This window comes from Prosopis cineraria, unplaced genomic scaffold (assembly GCF_029017545.1).
Source record: "Prosopis cineraria cultivar Desert tree isolate PC_DT_omini unplaced genomic scaffold, ASM2901754v1 PC7, whole genome shotgun sequence".
In the NCBI taxonomy this organism is placed as follows: Eukaryota; Viridiplantae; Streptophyta; class Magnoliopsida; order Fabales; family Fabaceae; genus Prosopis; species Prosopis cineraria.
The window spans coordinates 39,035,829-39,051,226 of record NW_026555338.1 but is presented as its reverse complement, the minus strand read 5'-3'; the positions used below and the strand labels follow the sequence as shown (position 1 = coordinate 39,051,226).

Sequence of the window (15,398 nt, the reverse complement as noted above, 5' to 3'; positions counted from 1 at the left end):
TTTTAAATTTAAATTTTTAAATTCATAATTAAATACCTAACCATAATATTATTTCTAAATAATCTCAAATAATATAAATTCCTATTATTATCTTTTTTTTCCTCAAAACCTAAATTCCACAATTTCTTTATTATATAAAAATCAGGATGTTACAAAATACACATCTACTAAACAATTCACAACTATTCATAGTGATTTATGGCGACCAACTCATATTTCCAATCATACTAGATCAACATGGTTCATTTCCATCATTGATGACCCTACTTGTGTCTGGTGGATTTATTTTTTAAGAAACAAATATGAGGCTACCTTCACATTCATGAACTTCTTCCACATGATCAAAACTCAATTAAACACAACTATCCAAGTATTACACACTGACAATGGCATTAAATGCTTTAACCAATATTTGAGTGCTTTCCTCCAAATGCATGGTATTTTCCATACTAGTTCTTGTGCCATACACCTTAACAAAATGAGGTTACAAAAAGAAAAAATCGCCATATCCATAACGTTGCTAGACATGTGCCCAAGTTTTCTTAAGGGGATGCTATTTTCACCACCACCAACCTTATCAACCGCATGCCCAGCCAAATCTTATCCTTTGACACCCCTCTCTACAAATTGCAAAGCATTTTCTCAACATCCCATATTGTAACAAATCTTTTGCTTCGTGTGTTTAATTGCTCAGCCTTTGTCCATCATCACCAAAGCACTAAACGTGAATCTCAAGCTATCAAATACATATTCCTTGGCTATTCAACTCCTCAAAAAGGATACAAATGCTTTGATCCTATCTCAAAACATACATTTATCAGCTTTGATGTCACCTTCCATGAAGATACTCCATTCCATCCCAAACCCTTGATTCAGAGGGAGAGTATAGGTAAATCTCAAACCTGGGAACCTGACAAAGAACTACTACTTCCTAAGCCAATACTACCTCATTCCTTCTAAGGAACAAACTGCAAATATCCTTACCAAAGGGCTGCCATGAAATACATTTGAAGGACTTGTTGGCAAGTTTAGACGTGATCAATACCTATGATCTGACTTGAGAGGGAGTGTAAAGAACTTTTACTATAACTATTATTTTTGTACCTCTAGGATTATTAGGTGATTTACCCTTTATTTCTGTCAATTATTTTCCAAATTTCTTGTGGGTCTTGCTGTATGTGGTTCGACCCTTTTTATTATTGTTGAATCAATGAAAAACAGTTTTGTAAGAATCCTCAAATTGGTATTAATGCAGAAAAGTTATAGTGTCTATGATAGATCTCAGCTCAAAAAATAAATACAGCAACAGAATTTAAATGCAAAGAGTGACAAATAAGGGAAATACTGAGGTGTTTTGATATGGATAACTTGAGAACCGAACCAGTGTTATAAAAGGAAAGTTACTGACTCTGGCCAAAACTCTATTCCCTAATGCTGAAAAACAATAAAAGTGAACGGAACACAACAACACAGAACAAGGTTTCACATTGTGTTCGAGAGGCTAGCGCTTTCCTCACTTCTATCTTATTCTTAAAGCAGGGTCTGAGTGCTTACAAGATAACAACAAAATAGTAAAGCAAGCCAAAAAGTGACCCTAGCATCTAAATAGAATCTAAAGCCACCTTACAACACATTATGACTTAATCCTCAAAATCTAGATCCTTAGGATACCTGCTGGTTATTTGCTGTCTGCCCCAGGTTTCCTCCTTAACTTTCTCTTATGTATCTGAACATACCCAACGGCTACATCAGTCTATTGTTCATAAATGATAAATTTATATGTTTGACTTGCCCATGGTTCGCTGCTGATAAACTGCTTCCTACTTGCTTAGACAATTTTTGGTTTCTTATGTCCATGAATTTTATGTTTAAGTGCTCTCTTTGATTTACCCAGAAAACAAATCCTCCCAGTGGCGTAGGAGCCAGCCTTGCACTAGAGACAATAATTCAGAACTGTCCAGTAGATTTTAAGCCCATTAAGTGAGTGTGCTTTAGCGCTGAATTTGATATTGCCATTTTAACTTCTTACAAATTCATTAGAATTCAAGTTATCATTTCTTTTGTATGTACAAACACACAAATCCACAAACTTGACTTGCTCAACTGTTTCAGAAATGAAGCCTGCACCAATATTCTTGTTTGCTCAAGAGGAGGTGGTGGTCTGCTAGTAGAGCGAATGGAACTAGTGGCTGAATTATGGGTGAAAGACTTCAAGGTTGAGAAATATCGGGAACTTAGTTTGAGAAATTAAGTTTTTTTTATGTAGCTTCTTGCTCATTGGTCTCTATGTCTCAGCAGGCTGAATTTGTTCCCAACCCTGATCCAAGTCTCACAGAGCAGTATGAGTATGCCAACGAACGTGATATCAAATGTCTTGTTATCATCACAGATCAGACGGATTCTGTCAAGGTAATGCGTAATGTTTTGGAAAATCGTCTTCCTGATTGTGTTTCTCTTGAATTTACAATTTAATAGTATATAAACTTTTCTGCTCATCTATATCCTCCAATATCTGTGCGGGCAATAATTAGGTAACTTTTAAGTTGGATTAGGTCATCATTCTAGACTGAAATACAGAAAATTTAGGGGGAATTATGAAAAGATCCAGCTGGAAGAATATTGAGGATGACCAATAATGACTTTCGATAAGAGTGTCATGAAAAAAGATATAGCTCTTGTAAGGTTCTGGATGTGTGAATTATATGCAAGTCATATTGGAAAGCAAAAGAAATTAATGTGGAACATTTTTTAGTCACCGGCACAAGTTACGACTCATTGGGAATTAGGACTGAAATTATTCATCGTCGTCATCCTTCTTTTTATCACTCCTGTTTCGGTCGCAGAAATTCCAAATAACTGACATTAGCATAATTACAACCCATCAAATTATACAAACAACAAATAACAACAACAAGCCTTTATCCCACTAGGTGGGGTCGGCTACATGGATTGCAAGACGCCATTGTGCTCTATCATTTATTAAGCTTTTAGGAATATTATTAATTAAGAGATTGCGTTCAATAACTTCCAAGAGTGTTCTCTTAGGCCTTCCTCTACCTCTCTTAATTGGACTCAAAGTTATATGTTCCACTCTTCTCACCGGTGCCTCCCTTGGTCTTCTTTGTACAAGCCCAAACCATCTCAACCGATTTTCTACCATTTTTTCCTCAATAGGTGCCACCCTCACTTTTTCGCGTACGTGCTCATTTCGAATTTTATCTTTACGTGTATGTCCGCACATCCATCGTAACATTCTCATCTCTGCTACTCCAATTTTATGCTCTTGTTGTCCTGTTAGAGCCCAGCATTCACTACTATATAACATTGCCGGTCTGATAGCAGTGCGATAAAACTTTCCTTTAAGTTTATTAGGCACCTTACGGTCGCAAATAACTCCTTTAGCTTTTCTCCAATTAAACCATCCAGCTTGAATTCTATGTGAAATATCTCCACTAATTTCGCCATCATTTTGAATAATGGCTCCCAAATATCTAAACTTTTCCACTTGAGGTATAATTTGATCTCCCAATTTCACTTCCAAATTATTGTCAAATAGTCCTTTACCAAATTTACAATATAAATATTTCGTCTTACTTCTACTCAGACGAAAACCTTTCGACTCCAATGTCCTCCTCCATAACTCAAGTTTGCAATTAACCTCTTCTCTTGTCTCTGCTATAAGAACTATATCATCCACGAAGAGCATACATTTCGGAATTTCCCCTTGAATATGTTCCGTCAAAACATTTAAGATCAAGTTGAACAAATAAGGACTCAGAAATGATCCCTGATGTAGTCCAATCTTTATAGGAAAATCCTTTGTTTGACCACTAGGCGTTCTTATACTAGTTTTTACCCCCTCATACATATCTTGTATGGCTTTAATATAAGCAATCCGTACTCTCTTTTTTTTCTAACGCTTTCCAAAGCACTTCTCTTGGTATACGGTCATAAGCTTTTTCCAAATCAATAAAAACCATGTGTAGATCTTTATCTTTACAACGATACTTTTCCATTAATCCCCTTAGTAGATAAATCGCCTCTGTAGTTGATCTACCTGGCATAAAACCAAACTAATTCTCAGAAATACTTGTCTCCAATCTCAACTTGTGCTCAATTACTTTCTCCCACAATTTCATTGTGTGGCTCATGAGTTTATTCCCTCTATAGTTAGTACAATTCTGAATATCTCCTTTATTTTTATAAATAGGAATTAATGTACTTCTCCTCCACTCATCAAGCATTTTCTTGGACCGTAAAATCACATTAAATAACTTAGTTAACCATCTCACCCCTTCTTCACCTAAACATTTCCATGTTTCGATAAATATACAATCAGGTCTGTTGGCTCTACCATTTGCCATTTTCTTAAGAGCTTCCTTTACCTCGTTATCACGTATTATTCGATAGAATGACAAATTTTGTTCGCCTTCACCAGTTACTAAATCCACCAAGTTACTAGATGAACCCTCTTCATCATTGAAAAGTTTAGAAAAGTAAGTCTCCCATCTATTTTTAATTTCATCATCTGTAACTAAAGTTCTTCCCTCTTCATCCTTAATACACCTTACCTGTTCTAAATCTCTTGATTTTCTTTCCCTACTCTTGGCAATCTTATAAATATTTCGGTCTCCTTCCTTCGTGTCAAGGCTCTTATAAAATTCTTCAAAAGCTTTAGAACGAGCTTCACTCACAGCTCTCTTAGTTTCCTTCTTAGCCATATGGTACCTCTCCCAATTTTCCTCATTATTACACAAATGTATGGCTTTAAAACAGTTCTTCTTATACTTGATTTTGTCCTGTACGCTATTATTCCACCACCAAGACTCCTTATCTCTCGGACCAGAACCTTTTGATTCTCCCAAAATTATTTTTGCAACCTCCCGTATCTTTTTAGCCATATCCTCCCACATGATGTTAGCATTTCCTTGAGATTTCCAAATTCCTTTATCCAAAAGATTTCGCTTGAAAATATCTTGCTTCTCACCTTTTAATTGCCACCACCTAATCCTTGGTGCTACTACTTGTCGACGTTTTTGGATTTTACTCATAATACACACATCAAGGACTAGGACCCTATGTTGTATCGTTACAGCATCTCCGGGGATCACCTTGCAATTTTTACAAAGTCTTCTATCTGTGTTCCTAACCAAAAGAAAATCAATCTGTGACCTTGAGGCTCCACTTTTGTAAGTGATGAGATGCTCATCTCTCTTCTTGAAACAAGTGTTGGCAATCTTAAAATCATACGCCAATAAGAAATCAAAAAGAGTTTGTCCTTCATTGTTTAGCTCTCCAAAACCAAAACCACCATCCACCCTCGCATACTGACCAGCTTCCCTCCCGACATGCCCATTAAAGTCTCCTCCAATAAAAATCTTTTCACTCTGTGGTATGTGTCAAATCAACCCCTCCAGATTCTCCCAAAATAATTCCTTAAGACTGGATTCTGTCCCGACTTGCGGCGCATAAGCGCTAACAATATTAATAGTCTCACATCCAATTATCATTTTTAAGGAAATAATTCTGTCTCCAATTCTGCTAACTTCTACAACGTTCTTCTTCCACTCCTTATCTATAATGATGCCTACTCCATTGCGTGCACTTACTTTTCCTGTATACCAAAGTTTGAAACCTTGAATATCCTTAGCTTCTTCTCCACGCCATTTTGTTTCTTGCAGGCAAAGGATATTGATTTTCCTTTGAATCATAACCCCTACAACCTCTACAGATTTACAATTCAATGTCCCAACATTCTAAGTACCAAATCTAATTTTGCTCTCATGGACTAACTTCTTTAGCCGCGTGCGTCCAGAATGACGCGGTAGCCCTTGCTCATTTAACACTACATCCGGGCGTCGATGCAGCGGCTCTAACTCACTTATCACTGTACTCGAGCCATGCAGCGCGTTACTTACGGGCAACGACCTAGCATTAACATTATAACGTCTATTGTCCATGTTCATGATAGATTCAACAAAGTTTTACATTGGCTATTGATGGCCTAACACAACCCTCCTCCTTTACCCGGGCTTGGGACCGGCTATAAACATAGGCGGAGTTACAACCCATCAAATTATACATGCCCATTTTTTCATGGCCAGTCCGCTATGAACTCTGGTTTCTAGAGCTGTGATCTTTTCCCTGAATCTCTAACCTGAGAGTCTTATCAGTGTCATAGGGATCCAGTTGAAGTTGAAGGTGCATTTTCTTTTTCCATGAAATCTGTGTGTTTCTAAGTTTCAAAATGAACATGTTTCTTTTCACTGGTTCTTCTTTTTGAAAGCTTACACGTTGCACCAAATATCAAATAAGGTAGAAGGGCCACTCTGCACTGCAAATTGATTTTAATTCAAGTTCAACCACATTCGATTTGAATTCAAACCTCGCCGACATTTTCTTTTTAATTCAACTGATTTTGGTTACAGGTCCACCAAACAAAAATTAATCAGTTACTCTACGAATTAAGTTCATAACTTGTCAAGAAAATCAGCACTCACTGACGCTTATTGCTTGTACGAAAGCATGCAATTCTATCCTAAGAAAATGTACCATTGACTAATTCTGGCTGTTTCCAATTCCAGGTTCGCCACCTTGAACTCAAGAAGGAGAAGAAAATTGAGAGAGAAAATCTAGTCAAGTTTCTATCAAATGCTATGGCTACACAATTTAGAAACCCCTTCATTTGGAACTGACTTTTGCAGAAGATCAACTTTTCGGCTTGATGCTGGATTTATTCAATACTAGATTATATTTCATTTCATTCAGCAGGAGAACGTTACAATATTCTAAGAAAGTGGAATCTGAGACTTGCTTGGAATGAATCTTCTGTAGGGTTGCTACAGTGTGAATATGTAATTTATAATTAATAAATCCCAGGAGAAAGGTTTTCATCTTGCCCCTTTGCGCCTGCCCCCTATCACACGGTAGTAGTTATGATATTCTTGTAGAGTCAGGAATAAATAATTAAAAAAATGGATGAAACTGCCTTCGCACAGTTAGCAAAATAGATCAATTCTAAAAACAAAACAAAACAAAAAAGTGTTATAGATATTGCAATATTTTTTGATTACTCATATGAAACCTCTTACTAAAAGCAATCATGTTCACGATACAGTCGAGTACACAATGTGGGATAAAAAAAAAGTTGTAAATATTGTAATGTTTTTTTATTGTTCATAGGCATCTTCCTGTTAAAAATAATCCTATTTAAGAGATGGTGAAATATTGAATGTAAACATCTCTCTCAACGTGAATTCAAATATTCATTCCTCACATTGTGAGAGATTGATCCATTTTGCTAGACCTCGTCCCTATTGGTGTAAATATTGCAATATTAAGTGTGAATTTTCTTTTATCTTTTGAAGTTTTACACTTAAAAGCTATATACACTATCACATAAATGACTTTTTTAGAAATTTTCTATTATCAATACATATAACTTCTAAATATTATATATTCTAAAAAAAATTTATTATAATTTTCAAAATAAAATTTAGGAAAAATGACAGAAAAATATCTCCAAAACAGAAAAATGACAAATATTTAAATTTTTTTGCACTTAATTGTTCCACTTTTAATATTTAAACTTCTAGTTTTATAATTAAATTGTACTATAAAACTGAGAAAAATAGTAAAGAGATTTAAGATGACAAAAAAAAAGAGAGAAAATTGAAATGAGAAAATAGGGAGTAATTTTTGTTCATAAATCATAAGTCCTTAAATTTTAGAAAAAAATGACAGTAAAATATATTTGAAATAGGAAAATAATAAATAAAAACTATAAAATGTGATAATTATTTTTTAATTCAAAAGGTCTTATTTGTCATTTTGAATTTTTGAGAAATGACTATTTGCTCTTGCAAGAAGTAACTTCAATCAAAGAATTTCCTTTTGATCACAACCGCCAAAATCTCCAAAAATCCTTCAAATACCTTTAGCAGTCAAGGTTTAAAATTGGAGTGGCTGCTACTGCTAGCATCTAGATCCCTTATATATCTTTAGCATCTACTCTCATGTTCTCAAATCCACTCAAGGCTAGGACCAATCCGCACTCCATACCTTCTCTCAGGTCCCTCCTTCCTTGTACCTCCTCGTTGGCATAAGCAGCACCGTCGCCTCTATCATTAGTGCAATCATTGATGCAAATGCTTGACACACTATTGAAAGATTGATCCACCCTTAGTTCTCCCTAACACCAGTGACCTACAAGGACTCATTAACGGCAAGAATGCGTCCATGTTGTCTGACTTACACACCTTAAGCTAAAGATTTGTCGTCGGCATCTTCTACATCACTATCGTATTCACCGTTGCAGTGGACTTTCTTGCTTTGGTGGCTTGAGATTCAAGAACTTGGAAGTTGGAATTTGAACTGTAATGGAGGAAGAGGGGCGGATAAAGATTTTCTTCACTTCATTGTTTGAACTTTGATCACTTCAAGGATTTTTGGAGATTTTGATGGTTGGTATCAAAGGTTAGCTAAGTTTGTTTCTTGCAAGGCAAATATGTCATTTCTCAAAAATTCAAAATGGAGACAAAACCCTTAGGATTAGACAATAATTACCACATTTCGTGTCACCTATTTGTTATTTGCCTATTTTAAAGATATTTTATTGTTATTTTCTCTAAAATTTGAGGACTTATGTTTTATAAATAATGGATATATATCAAGCGATTGTAAATATAAAGGGAACAAAAATTATTCCCTATTTTATCATTGTAATTTTCTCTTATTTGTTTCTATTATTTTAAATGTCTTCTCTGTTTTTATTAGTTTTATAATAGGACTCAACAATAAAACTAAAAGTTTAAAAATTTAAAGTGGAATAGTCAAGTGTAAAATAATTTAAAAATTAAAGACTTCATAAAAAGTAAAAGTTTACTTTCGGAAAGCAATAGATTCAATTGTAAATTGAAAGATTTATTATAAAAAGTGGAACTATGAGTTTGAAACAACTAAAATTGAAAGATCAGTTAGAAAAGTGAAATACTTAACTATAAAATGAAAAGATCAGTTATAGAAGTGAAAAAGGTAAGTTGAAAACAGTAAAAAAATTATAAAAATTGAAATAATAAATTATAAAAACTAAGACATCAGTTACAAAAAGTAATTAATTTTAAAAACTGATGTGTTTAGATTAATCAATATTTGAATTTGAATTTGTCTTTAATCTAAATCTCTCATTTTGATATATAAAAAGTTATGAATTTGGATTTGACAATTTCAAATTATAATTCATTTACAATTTCAAATTCTCTCTATATCCTAATTATTTAAAATTCTAATTATTTCAAACATATTGTTCTGTTTGTATTTTTACTATTGATACATTTATAATTCTTATATATTTTTCATCTTCTATCGAATAAAAATCAGAAATAAATTCATCATTTTTAATTTTTTTCGTTTAAAATCTCAGTTTATCTTTCTTTTTTATTTAAAAATTTTTAAACCACCCAAATAAAAAATTTTAAATACATTAATTTTAAATGTGAGATTTAAAATGTAATATTTCAAATCTAAAATTTAAGTTCAAATTTATCAATTCAAATGCTAGCTAAAATTACTTGCAAAAAGTGGAATATTTGGAAATGGTTAAAAATCAAAAGACTCGTTACTCGTCTGTAAACATAAAATAAAATAAAATCATATACAAAAAGTGGAAGAGTCAGTTATTAGAAAAAATGAAATATTAAAAGTGGAACAGTCACTTGTATTATTCTCTTTCATCGAGTATTTTAATAATAAATTTGCAACTTATTATTCATTTGTTTGCAACTGATATTTTGATTTTCAGAATTGAGCTACTTTGCTAATTAACCGTGTAAGGATAGCTTCATTTCCTTTTTTATTATCTTGTTAGGTAAAAACTCTGGTCCTTCCCTATAATTTTGTTAATTAAAATTGCACACATAAAAAATAATTTGCACATGTCATTCATATATATTTTATTTTATTTTTTTGAACAGTTTTGGTTTTTTTCCTAAAATATAGGTCTTCAAAGAATCATCACCTTTACCCTTACCAAATTTCATGAAAACTTGTACTTAAGTAGAAGCATAGCCCAAAGGGACCCATTTTTTCTCAAAAAATTGTGATCATGTCCTGAAACTTGTTGCATGTTTTCTCTTACGCAGGATAAAGTTATGGGATTTTCAAGAAATACCATCCCCGCATTTTAAAACAAAAAATAGCGTTCTGAATCGGGTACACAGAGAAAACGAAAACATAAGAGGCTGTTTTTTTTTTTTTTTGGGCCAGGAAACCATGGGGGCTATATTTGAAGTTTAAAGGAATTTGGATAGCTACCTGAGTGCTTGCAACATGCTCGGGAGTTTTCTTGACGCTTTTTTCCTCAATTTCATTTCATTTGAATTCGATTTTTACAATTATTGTCCTAGTTGGATAATCCTTTATGAATTTAATGGTGTGTATGATTGTACAATGAAATTGAGGTGCCGAATTACTATCTTGAATATTGGTTGTGTGCTGGAATTACAGTTTATATTCGATTTCCTTAGTGAATTTATTACTTGCTTCCTTAACTTGTACATTTAGTCTAGGCATTACTTCACCGAAATAGCTCATCTCAGTTGCCGCCATTGTTGCCTCTGCCCTTAAAATACTTCCTCGTGGATGAAAAGCATAGGCTCTTGAAAATTTTCATACATTTGATCTTGAGGTTTGGAAGCTATTGACTTTAATTGATTTATGTATTTTGTAATTTGGAGCACATAGAATGTTTTTAAAGCTAATGAGGAGTTGTGAGCTTGGCAGATTGAGACTCCATTTTTATAAGATTTTCGTGGGCTTTCAGTTTTGCCCATTTTTTAATCAAATCACCTGGATTAAATTTGAGGTTCATGAGTAGAAGGATATTAGGATTTAGCAATGTTTTGGTGTTCAAAATGGCCTCAGATAAGTTTCTGGAAGCTTCTGTTCAACAATGGTGGCATTGTTGAAGATGGGAGGTGTTGGGGAAGAATGTTAAACAAGGGCAATTTCATCCTTCCCTCTTCATATTTTTTGCTCTCAAAGGACATTGGTTCTTGAAATGACTTTAGGTTCTTTTGCATGATACTAAATTGGGAAAATTGTTTAAAAAAAACTCCACCCAAATTTATTTGCCCATAAGGATTTAGAAACTTTTGTAAAATGAGGTCTTTCGTTGGCAATATGTTTAAAGGTAAAAGGATTAAATTGCCTTTGACAAAATCTTCCTCTCTCCCCAAAAATTCTCTCTTTCTCCCACGAGATCTTCTCTAGCCCTTGACAAGCGTTTGCCTCAATGGTGTCTCCTTGGCAATTGCCAGGGAGAGGGAGTTGGCATGTGTGATTGTTGTTTTGGCATACTAGTTGGTATTTTGGTGAGTAGTGTTATGCGTAGGCAATTTGGAGTAAATGGAGAGATTAGGATTCATTGGCTCTCAAATGTAAGCTTTCAAGTTTGGTAATTTTGTTCATTCTTGTTGATTTAAGTTTTTCAGGTTTGTTCTATTCTTGAAAATTTGTCCCAAAAGCCAAGTTTTTGATAAACAATCTAGATCTAGATTTGTGCAAGAGCATAGGTAAATATCAAGTGGAAGGCATGGTTTCTGATGAGTAAAGCAATGAATGTTCATGAATTCTATTTTAGAAAGAATGGTTTAAATTTTCTTGATAATGCTTTTTTTTTTTGAGATCTCTCATACTCTGTTTCTTGGAGATCCCTTTCCTTTGTCAATTTGATTGTTTATGTTTGTCATGGGAGTTGGATGATATGGTAGGTCGGCTAAGAAAAGCCATTGTCTTAAATCCCTATTCAACAATACTATATGCCACTAGAGGTGCTCTACTAATTTACTTTCTCAAAAAAATTGAGTTGAAGCCATTTTCTTGGTGTGAATTCTTCCATAAATACATAAGAAAGTTTGCTTTGTATGACTCACACTTTCATAATGAAATTAGGACTCTCTACTTCAACATTTTATTGTCCTTCCAAGGCAGAAGATACTCTCTATTCAATTGGTTTTCATAAGAAAATGAGCCTAATTTTGTGAACATTAGGTTGGTGAATAAGTAGAGCATGCATTGGCAAAACTAAGCCTTGTTAAACTACTAATTTTGCTTATAATTTTGTAGTAAACGTATTAGATTGTGTAATAATGCTTTTAGTTTGGATTTTTCTCTTTTAACATCAACTTAATTCATCTACCACTTTAGGTTGTTGGGAGTCTTTCAATTTATTCAATTTTTTCTGTTTGGGTGAACATTTTCTATTAGCTTTGCATGTTCATATTTTTTGCTATCTTATTTAATGGGTTGATTGGTGAAATGCCTCTAGATATGGGAAAATTATCGCTGGTCTCATTCCAAAGACGTTGATAAAAGCTTGTTAATTCTTATCCTTCATTGTTTTTTGGGAAAATCTTGGCTTGTGTGTCAGTTGTTCATCATCAAACAAATTAGATTGCGATTAGAGCATCCATCTAAAGACATGTGGTGAAAGAGTGACAAATCAAAAAAGCTTTGGTAAAGTTAAAATAGCAACGATAGCATTTGTATCATGTGAGGAACTAGAAGAAGGTTCTATATTATTTTAGTGTAATATAGTTTATGTTATTAAGATATGGAAGAACATGTTATTGTATAATGATAAATAAGCTATTGGTTTGACTTGTGTTATTTATTAACCGCAGTGTCAATTGACTTGTTTAATTGTAGAAGAGGGGTCACTTGTAATTTTATATTTTAATGAAATAAAGTTGGATTCAATTCAATTTTCAATGTTCAATTGTTGTTCTTTATGCTTTAAGTTGATATGATTAAGTTTTACATATAACAATATTCTTTGGCATTTTCAAAATAATTATTTGTGTTTTTATTCAGCAACTTTCATAAGTATTTTGTTCCCTTTGTCTCTCTCACAAAAATATCTATTGTCCATATTCATATGAGATTAAACGAAGTCTTACATTGATTGCTGAGGGTCTAATACAACCCCCTCCCTTGTTTGAGTTTGAGACCTGTTATAAACATGGATGAAGTTTATATATATAGATATATACATATAGTATAAATATTATTTTTGTTTAATTATTATATTAACAAGTTAACATAATCTTTTTGATTAATAGTCAATTTTTTAGGACATTGCTCTCCGTGAGTGTAGATACATTGTTTTAAATGTTTTACTTTTTAGGAACGTTAATTGACTTTACGGAATTGTTTTTCTTGATACATTAATCTAATAAGTTGAGTTTACAAATTACTCAAATCAAGTTGTTTGAAATAAATTATGCAAATGTTGAATTTGATTAGTTCGGAAGTTGAAATAATGTATTTTGAGCAACCAGAATTTTATAAACAGGTTACCATGTCTAACGTTAGACCTAATAAGCCTTCTAGAAACCAAATAGGTCTTGAAAGAGATCAACGGAAGGATGGAGAGAACAAACAGAATAAAATAAAATTTATTTTGAAAAGGTTATAATTCTTAGATAATAATATCTTCTAAAATTTTAGATTTTTTTTTGGCAAAATAAGATTTTAGATTTATAAAAAATTTAGAGAGAACAAAAATAAAACATGGATATACGACAATATTTTTTTTTTGAACGAACGACAATATTTTTATTAATAAAGAGAAATATGATCCAAACTGTGAGGACAGGGATATAAAATTAAGAAGCTCTAAACGATATGAAGTATGTAAGCCTATTTATTATATATGATTTGTTCATTTGTAAGATATCTTTAATTAAATCTTGTAAATTAAAAAATGATTAAAATTAGTTCATGGTCTTGATTTTTTTTACTATATTGTCAAAGCATTTTAATATTATTTTTACATCTAATTGAATTAATTCAATGGTTTGCGAACCTTTTGTATGCTATAAAGTCAAAAATCTTAATTATTAATTATTAATTAAGATTATGTTAATCCTTAAGAATTAAAATTCTAGAATTACACGGACCTAATTTAAAACCGATGAAAACCAAAATGATCCATAGATCAATTTTTCTAACTTTTTTATAAAACCCAAAATTAATCTGTGAGCCTTTGTTTGGTATGGAAATGACAATTAAGGACCATATAAAGATATTAGTAACATTTGGAGACTTTAAAATATTGAAATGATAGAAAAGAACTATAATTTTTATTTGCAATTAAAATATTTCTTTTCATGAATTTAAAAAAAAGTTGATTATGAATTCATTTGTGAATATATATAATGTTAGTTGTGAATGAGTATAAATAATTTTATTTTAAATTAATGATTTAAGGATTTCCTCATATTTTTAAATATCTATTCACAATCAAATGCTCTTGCATCAATGCATAAATTAACAATACTATCTATTTGTTTAAACTAAATTTTCATAAATTGACTATTAATTTTTTAAAAATTCACAAGTAAATATTTTCAAATTCATAAATGATGAAACATAAATTTATAAAATTACTTATTCTTTCACAATTGACTTTTTATTGATTCACAAGTAATATTATTTAAATTTACAGTCAATTTTACTTAAATTTATAAATACATTCCATTAATTATTTTAACATTCTTTTTGGTTAGATGGGAGGAAAGGGGAGGGATTTTAATGTCTTTTTTTGGTTGAGGAATGAAGGGGAGGGCAAATCAATAAATAATTATATATAGACAACTATAACCCTATTTTATTAACTTGTTCCCTATTTTTTATGAATATTTAATAAAATATATATATGTAAACTTTAAACAACATAATGATGTAAGCATAATTTAACAAAAATACCCATGCAATTTTTTTTTTTGGAGATGCCCATATTTATTGCAACAGGCAACACTCATTTTTTAAAAAAAAGAAAGATCAAATATTTATATTAAAAAAATAAAATTATATAATACAATAAAATATTAGCTAAGAACAAAACGCTTGCGACCTGAAAAGATTTGGACTTTGGATGACGATCAAAACAAGGGTAAGGGGGTAGTGATGGCAAATGATAATCTGAAAAGAGGGATAATGATGCAGACAATGATTTGAATGGAGGGAGAAGCAATAGCGGAGCGAGCTGGGGTAGAGGATCAACGGCACGAGTTGGCAGAGATGAAATAGCAAGAGCAGTGCTATGAAGAACTTTGATGTAGACGATACAATGATTTGAATGGAGGGAGCAGAGATAACGGCACAACTTGGGGAAGAGAGGGACGGCGGCGCAGGCTAGGGAGAGAGGGGCGGCAAGATCAGGCACAACGACTAGCATCCAAGAGAGAGATTTTTGGATCACAATACTATAATATGAGTAAATTAATCATAATATGATAAAATAATACCCCTCCTCTCCTCAACCCCCGATTTGGGGGCAGGGAGATTTGGAAAAATGAAGAGAAATTTTTTTTTTTCACCCAAACAAAAAAAAAGAG

General features: G+C 32.4%; 1 protein-coding gene across 4 annotated transcripts in view; it reads left to right on the top strand.

The window, feature by feature from the left end:
- The window catches only part of LOC129315988 (eIF-2-alpha kinase GCN2), an 83,486-nt gene extending 76,590 nt beyond the window's left edge, over positions 1 to 6,896 (top strand). For 2 of the 4 annotated variants that reach the window (XM_054960199.1, XM_054960197.1), the window contains 4 exons: positions 1,895 to 1,980; positions 2,113 to 2,215; positions 2,296 to 2,409; positions 6,585 to 6,896. In XM_054960199.1, the coding sequence (XP_054816174.1) occupies positions 1,895 to 1,980; positions 2,113 to 2,215; positions 2,296 to 2,409; positions 6,585 to 6,695 (414 nt within the window). In that variant the 3' untranslated portion in view covers positions 6,696 to 6,896. Of the gene's footprint in view, positions 1 to 1,894; positions 1,981 to 2,112; positions 2,216 to 2,295; positions 2,410 to 6,584 lie in introns of those variants that run through there. The other 2 variants (XM_054960198.1, XR_008594643.1) reach the window with 2 other exon arrangements.
- The last annotated feature ends 8,502 nt before the right edge of the window (positions 6,897 to 15,398 follow it).